The sequence below is a fragment of the Dreissena polymorpha genome, chromosome 2, assembly GCF_020536995.1.
Source record: "Dreissena polymorpha isolate Duluth1 chromosome 2, UMN_Dpol_1.0, whole genome shotgun sequence".
Taxonomy (NCBI): domain Eukaryota; kingdom Metazoa; phylum Mollusca; class Bivalvia; order Myida; family Dreissenidae; genus Dreissena; species Dreissena polymorpha.
This window is the reverse complement of record NC_068356.1, coordinates 146579806-146605486: the sequence shown is the minus strand read 5'-3', so window position 1 is coordinate 146605486 and position 25681 is coordinate 146579806. Positions and strand designations below refer to the sequence as shown.

Genomic DNA, 25681 nt, shown 5'->3' with positions numbered 1-25681 from the left:
TGGATCACGTACATTATTAACAATGATTTTTTTATATCTGATAGATATAGATAAATAAGACGTTAACTCGACAAGAATTTAACTACGAATGCAATTCTTGATAAAATTGTTACTTATAAATACTTTATTTTCGCTGGCAATCAGTGTTGGATATTGGTTAACAAAACATCAAAATAAGCCATCCAATGTCTCAATTGAAATTGATCGCGAGTTCTATAAACGTGTCAATTGCCTCTTCGCAGATAGCCCCCACTCCACGCAGTTCGCTAGTTAAATTTTCGTGAGTTAAACACAACAGTGCAAATTATCAAAACGTACCCCCTGCTTGTTACCACAAAGGTTCTGATTTATTACCCTTTTAATTGACACGTTATTTACTACCGTCGATGGTGCGGCATGTTGTTTTTACTAGTTGCCAGCGCAAATTGGCAGTATGTCACGCGCAAAACGTAAAATCGTACGAATTGTATTATGAAAAAGAGAAAAGATTATTCCAATAAAAAAGCATACTAAAATTTGTTTTTTTTTCGTGTTAACCTTTTCTCGAAAATGTAACCGGTTAACTGGTCGTTTCGGTAGGTTAACCGGTTAACCTCTTGCATTCCTAATTAAATATGAATTTCAAACAACAGGAATGCTCGTTTAAAGGAATCAAGTTTATAAAGACATACACATTGAACAAGAAATGCATACATTCAGATGTTTTAAATATGTTGAAAGTATGAACAATTGCATAACTGTCACTTTCGCGAGTATCGCATAATACGGACATAACATTATCTTCTTTGTCCGGGTGACACGAATCGGCTTCTAGTCACCCATGTATTTTTTATCAACGTATTTTTTATCAAACGGCACCGCATCGCATTTTAGCGCACGCGCGTTCGACCAGAATGCGGCTTATTCCGAAAACATTAACAACAACATGTAAGTAAAAATAGAAAAAAGAGAATTTTAAAATCAGAGTATGTATGATAAAATGTAAGGATTACAATAAAATTGTTGATGAGGGTGACTTTATGCTGATTTAAAGATTGAGTAGAATCGGTTTAAAATCACTCCCGGGTGACAGGAGTCGTCTTCATGTCACCCCCGGGTGACTACAATCGGCTTCATGTCACCCGGGGGATGACTAGCGTCGGCTTTAAGTCAACCCCGGGTGACTTGTGGGCCATATCAGGTCAACAATGACCCATTGAGCATTTTGCTTTTATCTAATATAATCTGTATGCGAATCAAGAAATCTGGGGCAGTTATGTGCCTTAAAACCTAGACGCAGCTTCATTATGCAGGATAATTCAAATGACATACTTTACCAATGAAAGTAACGTCACATCGTACCAGTAGGTTCGATAAACAAAGACAGACATATGAATGCTTCACGTGTCGTTAATAATGTATTAAGATGTAATTTATATCAACTAACACACATTCATTTTTGATACTCTGCATTTTACGATCCATATTACATATGCATATTAATATGTATAGCTTAATGTTTAAACGGTCATACGCACCAAATTTCTCTGTTACATCATCAAGGACTATTGTGAACGGAAAAAGGAGCACAACATATAAACGCATGTCAAACAAATGTGCCTACAACAAAAAACAATGTATGACAGAGATTCTATAAGTATGCACATTTGTTGGATTAAATCAGAGCACTCCAAATAAGATTGGGTGACAATTAATAGATATTATTAACAAAGTTGATCTGAAATAAAGCATGAATTTATAAAGTTACCGATTTATACATTTACTCGGTACGTAATGACTGTGAACACATAAGTGTACGGACCGTTTTTTAAGTTAACAAACAAAACATAACAATCCAATAATACACGTTCGAACGTTCAGTTCAGCCCTCGAATATATATGTTATGTTTAGACGCCCTAAATTAACTACGTTCTGTAGTGCATTGTTGGAAATATGCATTGCATGGAATAACTGGCATTTACAACACAATTACATAAGCATCATATCTAGTATCTCTATCAGATCATTCAAACGACTTCCTTCCCTATTCATCCTCGTATGGACCTCTTTCACTAACTCAACTATACGACTCGATATCGCCTGCAGCATAGGATCCTGTCTATTGACCACACCATTCTCATCCTTGCACTGCTTGTGTCTGTTCCAGAGCTTCAAGTGTAGCAGTTCCATCTCAACTCTCTTCTTGTTATACCACATTAGTGGCTCTGGATGCGATATTATTGCCTTCCGTATCCTCGGCAATCTTAGTAATGCATTTGAACCTTCGTTCATCATGTCCGTGATAGTATTTACCCATGTACATTTTTGTCCTTCATCCAGTCCGCATGCTGCCATTAGATTCCTTTCTGGTATCATATAATATGGCAGTTCGATCTTTAATATTGCCGTTCTTAATTTCTCCAATCCTTCCCGAAGCCAATAAAACAAACTGCTTTCATTGAACTGTGCCTGTGGATTGTTTTCCGCAAGCCACAATACAATGTTTTTCACTGTGTATGATGTAATTTCTTTCTTTACTGGCTTTAACACATCCTTAACAACCATTTTCAATAAAACATAAATGTAGACCTGGGTGTTATTAAGACTGCTCATAAGTTCATTCTCCCCAGTATTAAAACAAATCCTCCATTCTACATGATGATATTCACTACCCTTAAAACCAACAGGTGTTACAAATGATCCCATAGTTACGACTTTGCGAACGATATCCGGTGATGGCCAATGGCGAGTTCGCTCTGCCCATCTCGATAGTATGACAGGACAATGGCAGCGTAAAGATAAGACATTGTCTGTATGAAATGGCCCTGATGAACTCGGCATTGATGGCCCTGCACGTTCATGGCGAATCTCATTTGGCGCAGATGTTCTGTCTTTAAAAACATCAACAAATAAAGCACTGCTCAGGAGGACACGCCCATTTTCATCTTCACACAGAGCATCACAGATTATTGATGGAATAATGTCGCCACGTCGCTCGAGTAAATTAAGCCTAGAGTGTCCGTGGTAGCACACGCCGGTGTTTAATGTAAACACAGTAGTCTCCCTTGGTAATTTGTCAGAATCAACACCATTTTCTAAACACATGATGCCTTCTACAACAAACATCATATCACAGTCACTTTCAAACACGCATGTCAGCCCCTCTGCCTTGCTACCAGTAGTGATCTGCGTTACGATATCAGTCCCTCGAGCATTCAGCAGCCTATCACTGTCCCTGTAGGCATCTCTCCGTGCCTGTCTGATGGGAGGCCCATAACCGAGACAGTTCATCAGAGTGCACATCTCTAGTGAGGCATTTTCACACTGAACCTGATAGTGACGAAAACATTCAAATTGCAGTAAATCATAATATGCTCCTTAAACAATATGAAACGGTCCATAGCAATCCAAGCCTACGCGTCCTATACGAACCCATACATGTTATAACACAATATGTTCTTAAGACATTAAACTCATCTAAATACTGGCTGAATATGTTAAATGTGTTTAAGCTTAAACAAATAAGCAATGAGTGTGTTTATCCCGAAGTTAGAATTTGACTCGTATACAGGATAATCAGATAAGCAATGCAAAAAAACATCAACGCATAGAGCTTGATTAATTTATTTATTACTGAAGAAATTCACAGCGTAAAAAAGAACTAATTATCAATTTTCTGCAATGTTATTTTCACATTAAATACTGATATATGTATTTGAAATATGTATGTTTAATAGTATTTTACGAAACCGACTTGTGATAGAACTGCACATACACCATTACTTACAGCTTCTACGTGAACTGCACATACACCATTACTTACAGCTTCTACGTGAACTGCACATACACCATTACTTACAGCTTCTACGTGAACTGCACATACATCAGTACTTACTTTACACTTGCATGTGAACTGCACATACAACTGTATACGCAACGTGTATGAACTGCAGATAAACCAGTACTTACAACTTCTATGTGCACTACTTAAACACCAGTACTTTCAACTATCGCTGCAACTTTTACGAGCACTGCACATACACCAAAACATACAACTTATATGTGCCATGCACATACAGCAGTAATTACAATTTCAGTCTTAATGTCTATGTGCATTGTATATACATCAGTACTTTCAACTTCTACTAGCACTGCACATACATCAGTACTTTCAACTTCTACGAGCACTGCACATACATCAGTACTTTCAACTTCTACTAGCACTGCACATATGCCAGTAATTTCAACTTCTACCTGCACTGCACATATGCCAGTACTTACAACTTCTACCTGCACTGAACATATGCCAGTACTTTCAAATTCTACCTGCACTGCACATATGCCAGTACTTACAACTTCTACTAGCACTGCACATATGCCAGTACTTTCAACTTCTACGAGCACTGCACATATGCCAGTACTTTCAACTTCTACTAGCACTGCACATATGCCAGTACTTACAACTTCTACTAGCACTGCACATATGCCAGTACTTTCAACTTCTACTAGCACTGAATATATGCCAGTACTTTCAACTTCTACTAGCACTGCACATATGCCAGTACTTTCAACTTCTACTAGCACTGCACATATGCCAGTACTTACAACTTATACCTGCACTGAACATATGCCAGTACTTACAACTTCTACCTGCACTGAACATATGCCAGTACTTTCAAATTCTACCTGCACTGCACATATGCCAGTACTTACAACTTCTACTAGCACTGCACATATGCCAGTACTTTCAACTTCTACTAGCACTGAACATATGCCAGTACTTTCAACTTCTACTAGCACTGCACATATGCCAGTACTTTCAACTTCTACTAGCACTGCACATATGCCAGTACTTACAACTTATACCTGCACTGAACATATGCCAGTACTTACAACTTCTACGAGCACTGCACATTTGCCAGTACTTACAACTTCTACCTGCACTGCACATACATAAGAACTTACAACTTCTACGAGCACTGCACATATGCCAGTACTTACAACTTCTACCTGCGCTGCACATATGCCAGTACTTACAACTTCTACGAGCACTGCACATATGCCAGTACTTTCAACTTCTACTAGCACTGCACATTTGCCAGTACTTTCAACTTCTACTAGCACTGCACATATGCCAGTACTTTCAACTTCTACTAGCACTGCACATATGCCAGTACTTACAACTTCTACTAGCACTGCACATATGCCAGTACTTACAACTTCTACCTGCACTGCACATATGCCAGTACTTACAACTTCTACCTGCACTGAACATATGCCAGTACTTACAACTTCTACGAGCACTGCACATATGCCAGTACTTACAACTTCTACGAGCACTGCACATATGCCAGTACTTTCCACTTCTACGAGCACTGCACATATGCCAGTACTTTCAACTTCTACTAGCACTGCACATATGCCAGTTCTTACAACTTCTACCTGCACTGAACATACATCAGAACTTACAACTTCTACGTTTACAACACAGACACGTGTTTGTTTATTTTTCAATATCTAAGTAAACTGAAAATACATCACTTCTTGAAACTTTTGCATGAACTGCACACACACACCAGTACTTAAATTTTATATGTAAACATCACATACCTTAATTCTTACAACTTCTATGTTAACTTCATATATACACCAGTAATTACAACTTCTACATGAATTGCTTATTCAACAGTACTAGCAAATTCTAAGTGAACTGCACATAAACCAGGACTGACTACTTCTACGTGAACTGCACACACACCGGAACTGACAACTTCTACGTGAACTGCACATACACCAGTACTAGCAACTTCTACGTGAACTACACATACACCGGAACTGACAACTTCTACGTGAACTGCACATAAACAAGTGCTAGCAACTTCTACGTGAACTGCACATACACCGGAACAGACAACTTCTACGTGAACTGCACATACACCAGTACTAGCAACTTCTACGTGAACTGCACATTCACCGAAACTGACAACTTCTACGTGAACAGCACATACACCGGAACAAAAACTGCTACGTGAACTGTACATACACCGAAACTGACAACTTCTACGTGAACTGCACATACACCGGAACTGACAACTTCTACGGGAACTGCACATAAACCGGAACTAACAACTTCTACGTGAGCTGCACATAAACCACTTCTTACTATAGAGTGACGACTGTAAAGGCCGCTTTTACGTGGGATACCTCCATGCTCCGCCGTATCTCGCCATGGATCACCTTCCGCCATCTGTACAATTATGTAAGTAAAATGCGCATTGATTATAAACAAGCTTATTCGTGTATTTATTTCAAACATAATTGATTACATACATACAACATAGCATCGAACGTCATTATCTTGTTTTTAATCACTAAATATTCATCATGTCTTACCATACGATAACGATTACTTTTTTATCTACTAAAATACGCACACACAGTTATTTAGGCAATTCATTTTATGGAATAATATTGTTGTATTGATAATCCATTACAGGTATTGTATACAAACTTTAAATAATTATATGTGCATAAGTAATTGGATGATCTGCAAACATGTTACCAGCATACTCATTAAATAATATGAGACTACGTGTCGATTGCAAATTGCATGCTCCTACATCATTTTGATTCGATTCGTATATAGTAATTGTTTAAATTTAGCCACGTTTATAACTAGCACTGCACGCATTTATGTGGATGATGTACTTATTTGAATGTACCCATGTGTTGGGAAATTAAACAATACCGTACCCAACGGTTATAGCGTTGATATCTTCCTGAATGTAATTTATGCTAATGGAACTCCATCAAAACATAAAACTTGCTAAACCTTTTTCTAAAAGGGCATTACTTTAATATTGTCTAAACCGAAAACTCATAGCTTTCAGTGCATGTCAATTTTGTTACAAATACAAACAACGAAATAGTAAAATTTAAATATAATGTTTTATTATTTAAATACCTTACCGGGTTTCAATGCGTTAAGTTACATTTTTCATAAATGTTCGTGTATTTATCATTGGATGTCGTCACCATTTGAAAACTAAACAAGTGCATGATAGTGTAATATCTTCTAGAACTTATATTTAAATTGGTATATGATTCGATTAATTATAATTAAACAAGTCACATCAGAACACAATAATGTTACACAATGGCAAATCTCCCCCCCCCCCAAAAAAAAGGGCATTGATATAGGATTTTATGCAACAAAACTGACAATAATAGTTAATCTTATCACATACGTGTGACTTAGCCACTTATATAAAGGTTTAGTTGACACAAAATTATGCACTACTGTTAAATCATTGTTATAGTAATTGGGGTGAGAATATTATAGTAATATAACTAGGTGTCATCTACAGTCCACGGCCAGTACATATGTGGAATATCAAGTCAATCGGTCAATTAGTTGACGAAATATTGATCAGAATAGATTTTGACACTTATTACGACATTGACCTTGAGCTTTCCATAGTGAACCCAATTTAATTATGGTCATCTACTGTCTAATGCAAATGCACACGTAAAGTATGAAGCCAATCAGTCAATTTTTTGACGAGTTATTGATCGGAAACCATTTTCTCACTTCTCGTGACAGTGACCTTGCCCTTTTACTTACCTAATCGAATTTCGATAGGGTTCATCTACTGTCCAAGGCCAATGCACAATGCACAAGGCGAATGTATATTTTAAAATTAAAATGAGTGAAATAATTATCTGTAGCCTAAACATAATCGCATGTGATGATAAGAAGTTTGTAGTGAAACCTATATCCATCCATCTTCAAAAGACATGCACCATATATCGTAGGTATTCTTAATTATGAATGTTGAATATACCCCGTGTTGAATGTTATCCGCCTGCTTTAAGCTGCTAAAACGATATGCTTTTGTATTAGAGGGATATTAAAGCGACTATATAGGGTATTTAAAAAACAACATATACGAACTTAAACTTGTTGTTTAACAACACTAAGTATTTAATATTGTGGCAGCGTAAACGTTTTTGTAAGTAGTTTTATTAAAGAATGAAGTTTTTAATAGAACAATTTCAAGACAGAAAATTAAAATTAGTTAATTTAATAATCCTCGTGCATAATAATGTATTTTGTATTGTTTATATAAACAAACAACACTCTCAAGCTTCATGCATTGTTATTTTTATTAATATTTGTTTACGCATGGATGAATCTATAAATATTTTATAATAGTGATCACGACGAGCTGTTAAATGCTTAAGTGAATAAAATGTGTGCTCTGTTCTGTATTGTTGAAAGATTGCGAAAAATGTTGACATTACACCTGTACACAATCAAACCAATATAGAGCTAATTCGCCGGGATTTTTATTATTATTACTATTATTATAATTATAATAAAAATAAAAATATTTATTATTATTATTATTATTATTATTATTATTATTATTATTATTATTATTATTATTATTATTATTATTATTATTTTAATTATTATTATCATTATCATTATTATTATTATTACTATTATTATTATTATCTTTACTAATCGTAGTTTACATGATGTTCCGATAAAATATGAAGGTTTTTATTAAATTATAATTCTTCAATTTAAACTTTCTGTAATATTTTTCTAACAATTAAACACAATTTAAACTAGTTAACGTTGATCAAGCTCAAGGTAGACATGTTAAACACAGAATTGGACTTTGGTCTTTTTCAGCCTTATTTCGGAGTCTTTCTGAATGTTTACCCGATAATCTGTTAAAGTGATTGATGATATGTCTCTAAAGCTTTTTAGTTTGCATTGACCGTTCCAAGGCGGTGATATCACTTTTCATGTTTGTGCGTGTTTTATGTACGTGAGTCTTCATAACGAATTTGTTGATAGTCTCACAGTGTGGTAAGTGGTTCCTTATCACATATCACAATGTAGAACAAGGTTTTTGTCTTGCTGGTGCAGTTGAAATGTATCCTCATTTATTTTGGACATGTGTTTAATCTCCTAAAATGAGTTTAGTAATTTCATATGTACGTTACAATATCGAAGAAACTTTCGTTATAAGAACTAGATTCCCAAATAATAAATTTCAATCACAATGGTTAGCGTGTGGCTATGATAATTATTATAAAAATCACCATTTTGAATGAAAAATAATCAAATTACAACGAAAAATTAACTTCTCTGGAAAAAACATGATACTATCAAATATACATAACAAGGTATTCAACTAACAATGAACCGAAAATAGCATGCATCGCTTTGAACGGCCATCACTTCGTCGAGTGTGCAGCGATTATATGGGTATTAACTACTGTTTCTAGAATCATTATCTTTCATCCAGAATGATGGATATGACTGAAACATTGTATTAATGAAATGAAAACAGAATGAGATTATAATGAGCAATACAATATACACCTAGTCATATAGTCATATTCCTCTAGCGATTTGCATGAACTCGGTCTTATTAAACGTTATGTATATATTTGATAGTGAATTGTTTTTCAGAGACGGTGATTGTTCGTTATAGTTTGATTATTTATCATTCAAAATTATGTTTTTACTAATTATTATCATAGCCACACGCTAACTACCTGTGTTTTCAATAGGATTCATCACCCGCTTGATATGTAAATAATTTGCAATTATAATTGACAATTTATGTATATTCTGATGACAGCGTCTGCGTGTCTGTCGGTCGGTTAGTCAGACAGTCATTTGTACTACTCAAACAATTGTATTCAATACATCCAATTCAGTTATTTATGATATACCCATGAGGTGATTCCGCATTATGTGAGAAACGGTTATTTGTAGAAATGTATATTCGAATGTAAGACATTGAGAATAGTGTTGAGCTTATTTGATCAACTCATTTATCTGTACACAGTTTACACAATAATTAAAAGTATAATCTGATTACTCGAAAAATAAGCTTTAAACCTAAATTATATCAACACATCTTGTATGTTATTGTATGTTCTTTTTTACAATGAAGGAAGTCACTTTCAATATCAAAATAAAAATTGAGTTCATCAATGATATATTTTCACTAATAACTACCCTTCTCGTTTCACAAAGAATTCTTTCCCTTAAACAATAAACAACATAATTTGGGAGGAAATTATAAAATAAAACCACCCTAATTGTTCTTTTCACCTATGAATTTCGAAACTAGACGAATCGGTCCAAGTTGTTACCTCCCATATCGATCAAACAAAGGTTATACACTACTACAAATCAGTCTCTGTAATATTTAACCGTCAGCGTAGCTCGTGTCAAATCGATGCGGTGATTACATATCACTGCATGTTGGATTATTCGAGTATTATAAATAGGACATGAGAAGATAATCTTAATTTTGCTATTATGATTCTACATTTAGAATCTTCTATTTTGTCCAAGTAGATGATTCTTTCAAAAATGGGCTTCAATTCCTTGTAAAGAAATAGTAATGAAGTGTCATTAACATCAGGTCTCCATTTTGAAATAAACAGATCCTGTACTCTATTGTGAAACATAAAAATAAAGCTAAAGATATCATAAGCTGTTAATATAAACAGATTCAATGCGTAATGTTCCTAGATATGTTGCAACCGTGGCGAATGGTAAACCCGTTAAGTTTATTCGTATGTGTCTAAAATGTTATAAATTATAATTAAACAAGATGTAATCCGATAAAATAAAGTCACACAATGAAACAATATACACATATTTACTATCACTGAAAATAAGTTTAATCGAATTGTGTCGATTCGACATTATTTAAATGTATTTGTGATGAATATTTTATACATTCACCAATGTAGTTATCTTACCTGGTATTTGTTCTTATTTTTATCCAATTTATTGATAACAAGTAAATTTGAATTATTTGCTGTCTAGCATAGATGAACAGTTAATAATTATTTTCTAATAAACATGCCGCATGACTCTGATTATGTTCCCTAAACAAGTGTGTATATGACATGGCGATTTATCAGCTAGAAGTTCGATAAGGATAGCAGTGTTTACTTTGTAATGCGTCAGCACACTTACTTTTTAAAGTCTTTTTAAGAGCCATAATTTTGACCGATAAGATTAAATATGTTCTTCCTTGATCTTTACAGAACATGACAACGACAAAACGTATGAAAAATATACTCCATATAGTAAACCACCGATTACCATCTGATCCATCTAGATGAATTACAAAATATAATTTATATATGTAATTATATCCGCAGCATACTGATACTCATATTGTATTATGCTATTAATGTACAGCTTAAATTAAACATAACTTATGTATGTTATCCTTGTATGCTAGTAATGTAATAGATTTGAACAAAGTATAATTACATATATAAATCAAAACGCACATGCATTACCCGCTTAATGAAAAGAAACACATCTCGATTTAAATTTGCATTACGACTCAACTTCGATTATAAAAAAGGCTAGCTAGTCCATATCTTGTGTACTTCTGACATTTAAGCGATATAAATCAGTGTGTATCTAATCAAATGCAAACATTTACATAGCATGAATAAGAGTCCTAATAAAGAACAGTTCATTGTTCGGTTCCTAAATGTCTGACACTCTGGAATATTTAAATTAGGATTAATGTGCAAATGCATAAAACAAACCCGAACTGAGATAAACTTATCGATGTATTGGTAAAGAAAAGCAATGCTACATTTATACTAACGCGGTATTATAATATATCCGAGTTTATTTGTGTAAACGTCGCCTTTGAAATCCTCGATTATAATTACGGTTCGCTACTCTGCATCGTGGCAAACAAATGAAGTAAAAACGCGGCGTTCAGCAATATTAGACGTGTACAAAAACATACCTGTCATATGTGGGACATTTAAATAAAGATCAGGACAAACATGATGTCATTAGATAAAGTTGAAAAGATGACAACGCTGTACATGAATCCGTGTGATCGATTCGGTCTATTCAAAAATTCCTACCAACAGATATACTCCCGGTCCTTCGAACTTTGAGCGGTTTCAACTACGAGTGTACTGGAACATACCAATCGGTGACACCTTCGGTTGCATTTAACAGGCACATATTGTATCCGACAGGCACATATCAGTCTGCTTGCAGTGTTTCCATTCGTTGCTCACAACATAACCTCTGCAGAGGCTCGATGAGCATTAAATAACAATAGAAAGAGGCTCAGCAAGGGTATTTGTTTAAGTGACCATAATTATATCAAGAGCGGCAATATAAAATAAAAACCGTCAAACTGTATTTAAAATTATAATCAATGAAATCCAATAGAGTGTGATACAAAACGATCCAACTATTCACAACATATAAATACGCTCCGCAAAACATTACTTGAACAATGTTTACCGCCGTTGGACGAACGGTGTGTGATGTTTAAAACGAAATTTATTAGCTCAAACAGCATGACACTTTGCCATGCGGTTGTACACAAATCATTTCAATGTACATTTCATCACTCATGCTTATATTTTACTGATGTACTTCCTTTATAACTCTAGCATGACACTCGCGGATCTTACTTAGTATAGACGTATACCACATTTCCACAAAACTCGGGTACAACATTATAAATGATACATCTCAGATAGTTTGATTGTCTCATATATTTATTTGATATTTATAGAATCAAACGTTTAATCCAATTATCATAATTACTTGGTCAATATAAGCAAACAATTTATAATTGCGTTGAGGCTTAAGTCTGTTGTCGCAAATACAAGACATGGGACAAAACTACGGTTTTTGTTCTGCCTATGCAACTGAAGTTTCACATTGTTTATATGTTAATACCTTAACATAAAAATGTCGAAATCGTATTTGATTGCTCAATTAATCAAGTTCAATATACAATTATTTATTAGACATGAAATGAAATTTGGAGGTTCTCACAACATTTTGTAACTTGAAACGAGAACTACATTTCTTCGTAACATATACACTGCAGCAAATGTATAAATATTGTTCTGAAATATGGTCAACATCACTGCTGAACAATGAGACACAAACGACTCACGATCCAATATTGATAATACATGTATGCTACCAATTAATTCGTCCGAACATTGATCGCGTTTACATTCCAAATAATAAGATGCAATATACTTTGTGTAGTTATCTTTAATTGTTAGATTTGGATTATACATTATTATTTATCTATTTCCATAATACAAATTCACAGTATTTATTTTTATTTATGATAAGCAGTTTTATTTACCTCAACGCTTTTCAATTAAAATAAACACATTCGTATTAAAACACATATACAGTGCAACTTACCTGTATGAGTTATTTCCACTAAAAACACTAATACCAATGCTTTCCGCTATATATAGAGTGTTATACACTGTTTAAGAAATGTTTTAAAGTTGTGTTAAGATTGTTTTACTTTGCTGTAAATCTGCGGATACATTTAACGAGGTGGACTTGGCATTCAAGACTCGTCGCGTAGTTTAAAATTTTAGTAATTATACACTACAATAGCAAAGACGCATGTATTTGTTTCTTTTCAAAACCGATTGAATGATCCTTAATGGCAGCCATTAAATTACTGCGGTTTTAAATTACAATGCATTGAGGATCTCAATATTTTTATCGCATTTAAACAATATCGGTTTGATCAATTGACTGTTTAAAGAATGTCTCCCGCTAACATTCTTCAGCATTGACGCGTTCATTTAATTCAGGTATAACTATATGGTTTCTTTTTCAAGGGATAGGTAAGCTTTGTAATATACTTGCTTCATCATTGAATTGTATAATGGTACATATCAGAGTAAAGTGAATTATATGTATTATATACTATATGTACATGCTACAGATTTTGCCAACAAGATCCAGCAGAGCTGAGTACGCTGTCGTCGTTATCACAAAAAAGACACGCACGTTTCACGTGTGTATTAATAAAGCTGTATTAAAGATTTGTATATGAGTACTTAACTAATGTCATGACTGATTCCGAACAAGTTTGATAAAACACAAGCACAATATACATGAAAATAAATTTTAACAGCACCCTTGCGGCCCTTTATCTATGACAAGAAACCATTTACCACACCGAGCGACACAACACAAATGAGCTTTGCAAGACAAACACGTACACAACATACACAGACACACGAAAGAAACTGTGGTTATCGCCTAAGAACGTTCAGGGCAAAATAGCATGGGATTTAAACCAATTTAAGGAGCTCCATACCTCGAATTTGCATAAGAAAGGTAAGGTTATATGAAGTGGTTTCAATACGTTGCGCTTTACACTTTGGTTCATGTTATAGATATGAGAATCAATACCATGTATTCATAGCTTTTCTTATCGTTGGCGCCATTAAAGACAATTGAAACAAATGGGATTTCTTAGGCGCGACGATTAAGAACCCGATTACACGGCAATATACTTCAGGTCATGTTCGACGTCCGTTTATTTCATTTAACATGATAAATAACCATTTAACAATTCTATAGATCGAATGTAATACTGATATTGATATGAGTTAATATTGGCAAATATTGCAGCGTATTTGACTTTTTTAAAGTACATGTTATTCCTGAAAGCCCCCACGACCATTCCGATTTACAATATTTCTATAATACACGAGATTACGGCGCGACACTAATTTGAGCAGTCACAAAAAGACGATTCCGTTAATGAACTCTGGATGTCTTTTTGAAGTAGCACACAGGATTCATTGGACATAAGAGACAGAAATACAAAGTTATATTTAATGACTCAATGCTTAAATTGCATTTAACTTTATCAGCATATAAACAAAGTGCTTTATCCGATTCGCAATACAATGTGTACCTGAACACCAATCGCGACTGTGATTAGAACAGTTTTTAAATTATACGTATCTGTGGTAATAAGATCCCGATAGCGTGTACTGTTTGGCCATAATGGTCGCATTTCCCAAGTTAAGGTTATAGTTGCAGCGCATACATTTCTTTGCACCAAAATTTGGTATACAAATGATAATACCGGTAAGACAAAACATACTTATGAATTTTGTAGAGTGTCGATAGGTTGTAGTAAGCATTAATTATACAGTGTGCGCTTTATTTCAAATTTAAATTATTTAAATCAATTAATTATACCAAAAATATAAGCAGATACTATGTTGTAAATTAAAAAAAGGTGTTACATTTTTATTGACAATTCACTGAACAAAAAAGTAAAGGTCCAAGCAGGGGAGTCATGTAAACATAACACAAACAGTACGGCACTCATGTTCGTGGGTTGTCTCCACGTAACTGTACTACTCAAGTATGTATTATTTCATACATGAAGCCCATACCTATAGAATCATGATGAATACAAAGTACATAATGGCATTACTACCAAATTATTTATATTATGCACTAGTAGTTATCTTCTTTTATCGTACAAAATACTAGTTATTCAAAGTATCATAACATATTCAGTCATTTCGTTAAGTGTAACACGTCTGAAATGTCTTGACATAAAATTAAACTCTATCGATGGAAAAGATAGCAATGATATACGTTGTGGTCGCCTGAATCGTAATGCGCGTCTTTGGGCTAGTTGAAGGTCATATAAACCATCCAGGAAGAACTGACTTAAGGACCACACATTCAGGTAACTATATTGTTCACTCGGCTACCGGGGGGTCGACTTTCAGTGAACCCGCATTGAAGGGGCTGAATAATGGATCAAACATTCAGGTAAGTATACACTGAATTAGAATACTAGTGGTTGAAAGCCATTTACATCATTCAGTTCAACTCGTGTCATCTCAAAAGCGATCCTGTGGAGAAGCACACCAAACAGCTAAACACACTATCTAGGAATGAAGAGACAACCGACAACTTAGGAAGAGTGTATTGCTAGAACTTGTGGGTATGCAGGATAATCGGCACGGACAAGTGAAGTCTGTACAGAACATATCTCATTTTACCCTTTTGCTTCGGACTCCATATACAGCGGCGATCGAGATGAAAAAGAAATAGGGCTGAATAATGGATCAACTGCAATGGTTACTATAATGTGAACTATAGTAACGTGCTTACAGACGAGGAAATTACATCGAGTATGATGAGTCATGGATTGCACACAGGTTTGCCTATCCGTTGTGTTCACAACAATACGAGTCGGTAGGGAATGTCAAGGCTTTATGTTCAGACATTGGGGCTTTCTAATTCAACTGTTGTATGCACGTTATATTTTTGTATCGGCAATACAAGTGTCTTACATACTTGATATTGAAAATCATGCATTCAAAATGATACTGTTTTTCTACATACTCACATTAACAAGAACACAATTTTAATAAAAGCTGATATACTTAATATAATACTATATTTTTGTTTTCACGTAGGACAATGTTAACTTTTAAGGAACGTAGCTGTATGTGAATTGATATATACGAAGTGACTGTCTCATGTTTTCAGAATCCTGTCCATTTCTATAAAGAATAACATGTGCGATGACTACGGATGACCAAACACAGGAACAGTTGTCTTCCATAATGTGGTACTGGTTCACAAAGTGTCAAAGTATGCACACATATGACTGGTTATCAGTGTGACATAAATCAGATGAGAATCATTCTGTTGTACACACTGAAGAAAGGACTATTGTTGATTGCGATATAACAAGGTCTACTAGAAATGGCGCGGCAGAGGACGACGCGTATCCTCATATTTGACCAAGGGGCGCCTTAGGGTTGGTAATGGGGCCATGCATAGTTGAGATTGACCGTATTGTCATAAGAGAAGTTCAGTATCATTTAGAAGTGAATCGGTGTAGAAATGAAGTAATTATAGTAAAAGGCAATTTTGGGTGGGCGTGGCCTATGTGGGCGGGGCGCCCCAGGGTTGGTAATTGGGCCATGTATAGTTGAGATTGACTGTATTGTAATAAGAGAGGTTCAGTATCAATTTGAAGTGAATCGGTGGGTGTATAAATAAGGAAATATAGTAAAAGGCAATTTTGGGTGGGCGTGGCCTATGTGGGCGGGGCGCCCCAGGGTTGGTAATGGAGCCATGCATAGTTGAGATTAACCGTATTGCCATAAGAGATGTTCAGTATCAATTTGAAATGAATCGGTGCAGAAATAAAGAAGTTATAGTTAAAGGCAATTTTGATTGGGCGACGCCTATGTGGGCGGGGCGCCTCAGGGTTGGTAATGGGGCCATGCATAGCTGAGATTGACCATATTGTCATAAGAGAGGTTCAGTATCAATTTGAAGTGAATCGGTGTAGAAATGAAGAAATTATAGTAAAAGGCAATTTTGGGTGGGCGTGGCATATATGGGCGGGGCGCCTCAGGGTTAATAATGGGGCCATGCATAGTTGAGATTGACCGTATAGTCATAAGAGATGTTCAGTATCAATTTGAAGACAATCGGTGTAGAAGTGAACAAATTATAGCAAAATAACATTACAAAAGGAGTAAAAATCTCTGACCCGGCCCCACCCCAACCCCCATATCTTTTGACCCAGGTTTAGGTCAAAAATCCAAATAGTGCAGGGTCGCTCATATGCTTATAGCTACCATGTGTGTAAGTTTCAAGGTTCTAGTGCTAATAGTGTAGGAGGAGATAGTGGCCAGGACGGACGGACGGACAGACAGACGGACGGCGGAGATAACCACAATATCCCCACGCTTTTCAAAAAGCCTGGAAATAAAGACAATTTTGGATGGATGTGGCCTAATATGGGCGGGGTGCCCCGGGGTTGGTATTGGGGCCAAACATAGTTGAGATTGACCGTATTGTCATTAGAGATGTTCAGTATCAATTTGAAGTAAATCGGTGTAGAAATGAAGAAATTATAGTAAAAGGCAATTTTGGGTGGGCGTGGCCTATGTGGCCGGAGCGCCCCAGGGTTGGTAATGGGGCCATGCATAGTTGAGATTGACTGTATTGTCATAAAAGAGGCTCAGTATCAATTTGAAGTGAAGCGGTGTAGAAATGAAGAAATTATAGTAAGAGGTTGGGCGTGGCCTATGTGGGCGGGGCGCCCCAGGGTTGGTAATTGGGCATGCATAGTTGAGATTAACTGTATTGACGTAAGAGAGGTTCAGAATCAATTTGAAGTAAATCGGTGAAGAAATAAAGATATTATAGTAAAAGGCAATTTAAGGTGGACGTGGCCTATGTGGGCATGGCCTATGTGGGCGGGGCGCCCCAGGGCTGGTAATGGGGCAATGCATAGTTGAGATTGACCGTATTGTCATAAGAGAGGTTCAGTATCAGTGTGAAGTGAATCGGTGTAGAAATGAAGAAATTATAACAAAAGGCAGTTTTGGGTGGGCGTGGCCTATGTGGGCGGGGTGCCCTAGGGTTGGTAATGGAATGCTTAGCTGAGATTGACCGTATTGTCATAAGAGATGTTCAATATCAATTTGAAGTAAATCGGTGTAGAAATGAAGAAATTATAGTAAAAGGCAATTTTGGGTGGGCGTGGCCTATGTGACCTTGGCGCCCCAGGATTGGTAATGGAGCCACGCATAGTTGAGATTGACAGTATTGTCATATGAGAGGCTCAGTAATTATTTGAAGTAAATCGGTGCAGAAATGAAGAAGTTAATGTAAAATAACATAAAAAAAATGAGTGAAAATCGTTGACCCGGCCCCGCCCCAACACCCATAACTTTTGACCCAGGGGTCAGATCAAAATTCCGTCACTGTCACCGTCGCACATATGCTCATAGCTACCATGTATGTAAGTTTCAAGGTTCTAGTGCTAATAGTGTAGGAGGAGCAAGTGGCCAGGTCGGACGGACGGACAGACTTACATCACCACAATATCCCCACTTTTTCTCCGAAAAACGTGGGGATAATAACATTTCCATTTAATAGTTGATAAAGTGAATGCGCCAAAACTGCAGGGTCAAATAAACCATTTGTTGACAGAAACTTTCAGCTCGCTTAAAATATCAAACAAAGATGTATGGCAACTAGCAACAGAGAAGGCAAGCTAGAAAAGAAGGATTCAAATAAAATATCAGAAGCAACAATAAGTTCAACATAAAAATCTTACAAAATCTTTGAACATAACCATTTGAATTGTAATCCAATATGTGAAAAAACCTGTCAGTTAATTTGATAGATTATTTGATTTTGTATTCATGGCAACTGCAGTAAAACAGAGAGCAGCAGCAGCTGCTGTCATGGTAAAAGGCAGTCGGGGCTTTGCAGGATTGGGTAACACTGCTGCGGAGATCTCACGTCCACCATTTTGCGAAATTTTGCGAAGACACACTGGATTACCTATCTTTGTTTTGACAGCTGCTGTTAGTATAGAATGAAATATTTCGGCATGTTTATGCGCGTTGCTTGTGTTTATCTATGATTTAAATGTGTGTTTTGTTGTTGTAAACTTTGTTGTTGGTAACCAAAATCAACAAAATTATCTTGATGAACGGTCTCTTATCGCTATCGGTGGTGTAAGTATGTTGTTCATTAGTTAACTAGTGCGTACCAGTTTTAGCAGAATTCTTTATTTTAATTTTAATTTTTTGTATTCACTGAATTATAAAAGCGGTTCATGTTTACTTTGCAAACTATACAACTCATTGTTTATCAAATAGCTCATCATGTTGTTTTTTTACAATATAAGACAAGTGAAACTTTAGTTGTATCAATTGGGTACAATACTTAAAGGTCCTTAATTGCAGATTACTGACCAATTGTCATACATTAAGGCTAAGCAAAACACGCTAACCTTTAATAAAAACATATACAACTGGCGTATCTGCATCGGAACTGTCGATACAAGTCAAATTTGTCTGGTTTGAAAAAAGGTAGCAGACGACGAGTATCATAAGCAGCTAGAGTGCCGCTGGCAGTTGTACGATAATTTCCAGTGTGTAGACTTGCGGTTTGTGTGTTTGCGTGCATATGATGATCGTGTGAGTGTGTATTCCGAAGCTGCATGGTGCGATGACTGGTTTTGAACTAACATCAACGATTATTTTATTTTAGCTGTTGACATGTTAATGAAATAGCTTCATTTTTCACGAGATGGGAACCGTGAAGGGATGCAACATTTGTGTATCTAGCCAATTAATCAAGCACTACTTTACCTGGATAGTCACACAATTATCAACTCTATCATGATAAAGGGATAAATAGAGGATATTTGTTGGATTCGATGGAATATCGATTTTATTTCACGAGTGATCATATAAAAAATATTTTCACGAGTGGTTCATGAACAACACACCAGTACTAATATACCAGTCCTTACAATTTCTAAGTGAACTACTAACAAACCAGAACTTATAACTTCGACGTAAACTGCATATTTACCAGTAGGTATAATTTTCACGTGTCTACATAAACTGCACATAAACCAATACTTACGACTTCTTCTTCAACAGCATATTAACCGATACATACAACTGCTTAGCGTACTGCACATAAACCAGTACTTTGTACTTCTACGTGAACTGCATATACACCACTACTTACAACTTCTAAGTGAACTGCACATACACCACTACTTACAATTTCTACGTGCAATGCACATACACCAGTGCGTTCAACTTTTAAGTGAACTGCACATACACCAGTACTTACAACTTCTACGTGAACTTCACATACACCACTACTTACAACTTCTAAGTGAACTGCACATACACCACTACTTACAACTTCTAAGTGAACTGCACATACACGAGTACGCACAACTTCTACGTTTACGGAATATACACCAGAACTTACAACTTCTACGTGAACAGCACATACACCAGTACTTACAAAGTCTTCGTGAACTGCACATGCAACACTATTTACAAATTCTACGTGAACTGAAAATACAACAATATTTACAAATTACGTGTACTGCACATACCACATCTACGTGAACCATACCACATCTACGTGCATGAACTGCACATCCACCAGTACTTACTTGAGAGTGACGACTCAAAAGGCCACTGACACAGGGGATGCGTTCATGATCTGACTTATCATGCCAGCTGCCACCTTCCGCCATCTGTAAAATTATATGATTTTACACTAACTTATTGGAGTATTGATATAGAAAATGTGTGATTCAATACACAGTTTGTATCATCCAAGTGAATTATGTTTCTTATTTTCTCCAAAATTTCATCCAGTGTTCGATGACGAAACTCTCTACATATAATTAACGTTTCGGCAGTACGCCTTTATCTAAACTATGAACATAGGAAACAAATTGTGAACAACACATTTTTTGACAACAAATTTCAAATAATAAAGTAAGTTTATTTAAATGTAAATGTATTAACCAATAATTCGATTGAGTGTTCATCCATTCCAATATTTCATTCAAGAGCCTGTATGCTACTAATACTATCGTTGTATAATTATATGCTGCGATATGCTTATTGGAGGAGCAAAATATCGTTATATGTGATGTGCTACTTTTGTTAAGCACGTGTTTCACGAACAGTTCAAGTATGTGTTCAATTACTACTTTTACGATCCAATGTTCTACTATGTATTTTTGCACTATCATACTTTTAAACAAAATACCATAACACACAGGATTTTGTTCATATACTTCTGAGACAAGAATTACATGCACAAGAAAATGTGTATTAATCGCATTGTTCCATTTGCAAGTATAACACAATAACACCATAAACATACGTGTCAACGTGCTATGGATGAATGATTTTATGAACGTTTTTCTTTTTTCGTTAACATTGACCCGTCGTAATGTGAATGCACTTACGTATATAAACAAGACACGCAACAGACAATTTGAATATTGACACTACGGCATCTTATGCGAATCTTGGTCTAATTAAGATGTGTTCTTTTTAGTATTACTTAAACTTCAATGATTTAAAAACTGTAATCGTCATGCCTGGTCTTTTTTCTATAAGATGAGATTTGTCAGTTTGTCTTTGAAACTGATATCACACACTCATTACATATTATCATGTAAAAAATAAGATTTGTGTTCATGTTCAAACATTGATTAAGATTATCATGATGATCAGGGGGTAACCGCTATGTTGAACCTGATCTGATCGGATCTTAAACTTATTTATATCCCTAATTCAATCAGATGCGATTCATGATGTTAAACATTCTATAAAGTATAATAATTCATTTCTTACAAACGTTTTAAAATAAGCTTTATGACTCGAGAATAGCTTCAATTAATTTTGACTGCACCATCATCTAGAATCATACATGCGTTTTAAACAATTTGCAGTTGAAATTGCTATTTGTTTTTACACAACCAGTTGGACAAAATCAGTGCTTCATGAAAGCTGCGTGTACAAGCTATATTAATGGCACGAACATTTTGTCAAACAGTTTTGTGGATCCAATAAAGAAAGAAGACCGCAATAAATATCTTAAATGTATTTAAAATAATCCTTTATTACATTTAAATAAAAACTCTTACCATACGATACGGATGCACTTTTAGATAGAATATGTTCAAAACTCAAAGAAGAAGGCCAGTATTAGTCTCGATATCTAATTATACTGACAACGACTTATAGAACGGTTCTAACAAAAACGAAGAGTAGAAAATGCAAACGATAAGCATAGCGTTGGAAAAATGGCAGACAATATGGAAAAAAATGAAAACGCAAACGGCGATCGCAATATTTTCATATAGTGTTGTATGTACTTGTTTTGTTGAATATTTAGTTATAAACGTAAAAATAAATTTAAATAATCACACATTAATGTTGTGTTACATATATTTCGCTTTGGTATGAAGTAGAATATGAAAAAACGAAGGAACAAGCAGACGGCGACCAATTTATGTTTATGTTTTTTAATGAGTTTTATTTTGTATTTGTAACACAATATTAAAAGAATGTTCAGCGCTGTTGAACAAACAGTACAAATCATTGGATGTTTAAAACAGTGTTAAGGAACTCAAACTTTCCATGAGTTACACACAAACATGTAAGTGTACAGTTTATCATTCAGGCATATTGTTGTTTATTTTATCGATGCAATAGATGTTTAATTCTAGCATGATACTCGTGGATCTTAGTATAGACTTTAAACACATTTATGCACAAAACTTTGGTACAAGGTTTTAAATTGTACTTCTAAGTTTGATATATATATTCGATATTTATATAATGCCACACGTAGAAGACCACAGGCATTGCTAAGGTTTCTCCTCTGCATGTGCTATTGAAGTTTCACTATGTTGCTCAATATCCAAGCATTAACAACCTTAAACGAATTAATGAAAAAAAATGAATAATTATTTACCAATTCTGAATACATTTTCAATTTCAGAGTATTTGAAGTTTTTCACATACTTTTGTTACTCTATTAAAAACCAGAAGACGTATTGAGTCGCAAAAAATCAACTGCACCAAAAGAATAAATATTGTTTTAAAATAATCACTGCTGAACGATGCACGATTCACGATAATATATTCAAACACACAATTCTAAAAACATATATTTATCATATTAACATTAAAACAATACGTAAGTCGGCAATAATTTATGTGTATTTGTATATACTTGTTAAACCATTATAATTAATCCATTTGCTAAATTTAAATTCCATTTGATTTATTAAGTTTCCTTCACAATACACATCTTTAATAATTCCAACTGTATTAAATTAAATATTTATAAAACGAAAATAAGTGAAGCTTACCTTTCCGAGTTGTTTCCTCTAATATCACTTATACCAAGTCTTTCCGATACAATGCACGGTTAAATACTGTTTGACAATTGTTTAAAACCTATATTGACTGTGCCGTACATGGTAGTAATTAGAATAGGTGTGCTCGATATTGAAGAGCCGTCGAGTAGTTTATAATTACAGTAATAAAACCTCTTATTGGATTCCGATTCGAAACAGGAATAATGAACCTAAAGACACAAGTCCCATTGAGACGGTTATATTATAAAATTTATATAGGATTAAATATTCAAGTGTCATTCAATATCTCCGTTTTATCTTTGGCAGTTTAACAAATGTCTCCCGCCAAGATTATTTGACATTAGAGCGTATATTTAATCAATTATATATATCTTTTCTTATTAAAGGGATATGTAAGCTCGTTTATGCCCTAAGTTATTTTATATGACTTTTAACAAATCGCATCAGAGGAAATAAAATGGTATGTATTATATACTATATGTACTATTTACATTTTGTCCAACAAGATCAGGCAGATATGACAACACTGTCTTGGTTATCAGTTATGTCATAGTTAAACATAGTTTTTACTTTATTTATTCATAACTCTGTAGTTATGAACTATGTACAAATACTTATTCTTATATAATGATTGATTCACATATTGAGGAGATAAAATACATGTCCTATATACACGAAGAGAAAGTTTAGCTGCCCAAGCCGAAAAAAGCACCGTTTTACAACGCGATCCTTTATGGACGCGAATCAATTGGTTAACCTTGAAACACAAAACAAATGATCAACGTAAGATACACACGCGTTTGAAACACGCACAAAAATGTAACGGCCAATGCTTAGTCAAATTTCGTTGCAAGAAAATATCATACATTTCAATTGTATTGCCATTTAATGTATCGATTGTTCTGTACAGTGTAAATCAATAGAGACATATCTTTCTGAGGCACGATTTTATGAAACCATACCGATTACCACAACGTATCGCCTTACTTAAAATCTTAAACACATTTCATCATATAAAGTCCGATTCAGATCATCGTCATATACCTCAGAAAGAAGCTGTCAAATGGTCATAAATGGCCAATTTACAATTATTTAACCCTAAATATCATGCGAATGAAACTCTTTAATGTTCACTTACGCACATTGCTTTGTCAGGTACAACAAATTATTGATTTTTTTAATATTTAAAGATAAATTGAGGCTGTTGGAATGTTGATTGTTCTGGATTTATTTTTTGTATCTAAAACATTATTATTTTCTATTATCATGCATCATGAATGATTTTGTTCTAACCTTTTGCTCACGTTGTCGTTCTATGTATTAATTTAACATTAAAATCAAATAAAATTTTTAATGTATTACATATTTAACTAATATATCCTTTCACGCTCATTATGAAATACACTTTTTCATTAATATCAATATAATATTAAGAAGAGATCTAATAGTTTCACCTGTTGTCCCTTTAACTAACTTTTCATCCCGTTATAAAGCGTATTCTATGTTTGTATCAACAATGCCGATATTCGTGTCAATATCTTATAGATTATCTAAGTTTTGGCGCCATTAAGCATATTTGTACAAAGACAATACCTCAAGCTCGTCGATCTTGAAGGCGATGGCACGCAAAGCAATAATTTTCAGGTCAGGTTCAACGTCAATTTATATAACATAATATAATGACGAAATTAAACCATTTTATAGATAGCATGTAACCATATTGAGATAACTAAAAATTGGCATGTTTTCATAATTTTTGACGTTTTAAGTACATTTGATACTTAAAATCCCCTCGATCATTCCTATCAACACATAACACATGAACGAACGCCGCGACACTACTGTTTACAGTCCCAAAAAAAGGACACCCCGTTAAAGAAAACTACATGATTGTTATGTATCTAACATAATTCTTTGGCAATACTGATGTATTAAATCGTGTTTATAAAGATCGCTTATCTGGCAAAGTTATGAAAATGTTAAATAGCATGACACTATGCACCTCCTGAATGTCTGCTATAATAAGACCAATATATCGTGTCCAATTAGGTTATTATGGTCGCTTTTATCGTTGACGATATCGTTACAACGCATTCAT

At 34.8% G+C, this 25681-nt stretch overlaps 2 protein-coding genes across 6 annotated transcripts in view; both read right to left on the bottom strand.

The window, feature by feature from the left end:
• LOC127869348 (uncharacterized) overlaps positions 1-25681 on the bottom strand; it is a 206784-nt gene that overhangs the window by 147494 nt on the left and 33609 nt on the right. The window lies entirely within an intron of this gene.
• LOC127869346 (uncharacterized) lies at positions 1385-23789 on the bottom strand. Of its 3 annotated transcripts, XM_052411850.1 has the most exons (4): positions 23575-23789; positions 20848-20931; positions 6144-6227; positions 1385-3310 (listed from the first exon to the last, which is right to left on the bottom strand). In XM_052411850.1, exons 2-4 carry the CDS (start codon positions 20929-20931, stop codon positions 1970-1972), a joined length of 1509 nt encoding a protein of 502 aa, XP_052267810.1. In that variant the 5' UTR covers positions 23575-23789; the 3' UTR covers positions 1385-1969. The 3 variants fall into 3 exon arrangements, with proteins under 3 accessions (XP_052267810.1, XP_052267813.1, XP_052267811.1); XM_052411853.1 differs by lacking the exon at positions 6144-6227; XM_052411851.1 differs by lacking the exons at positions 20848-20931; positions 23575-23789 and adding an exon at positions 10784-10987.

Bases quoted from the DNA above. Each gene is read 5' to 3' on its own strand.
- LOC127869346 (XM_052411850.1), bottom strand. From the start codon at position 20,931: ATGGCGGAAGGTGGCAGCTGGCATGATAAGTCAGATCATGAACGCATC. The intron at 6,228-20,847 runs GTAAGTACTGGT...ATAATTGTACAG, and splicing joins TTTTGAGTCGTCACTCTCAA to ATGGCGGAAGGTGATCCATG. The intron at 3,311-6,143 runs GTAAGAAGTGGT...CGTCACTATCAG, and splicing joins TTTACAGTCGTCACTCTATA to GTTCAGTGTGAAAATGCCTC.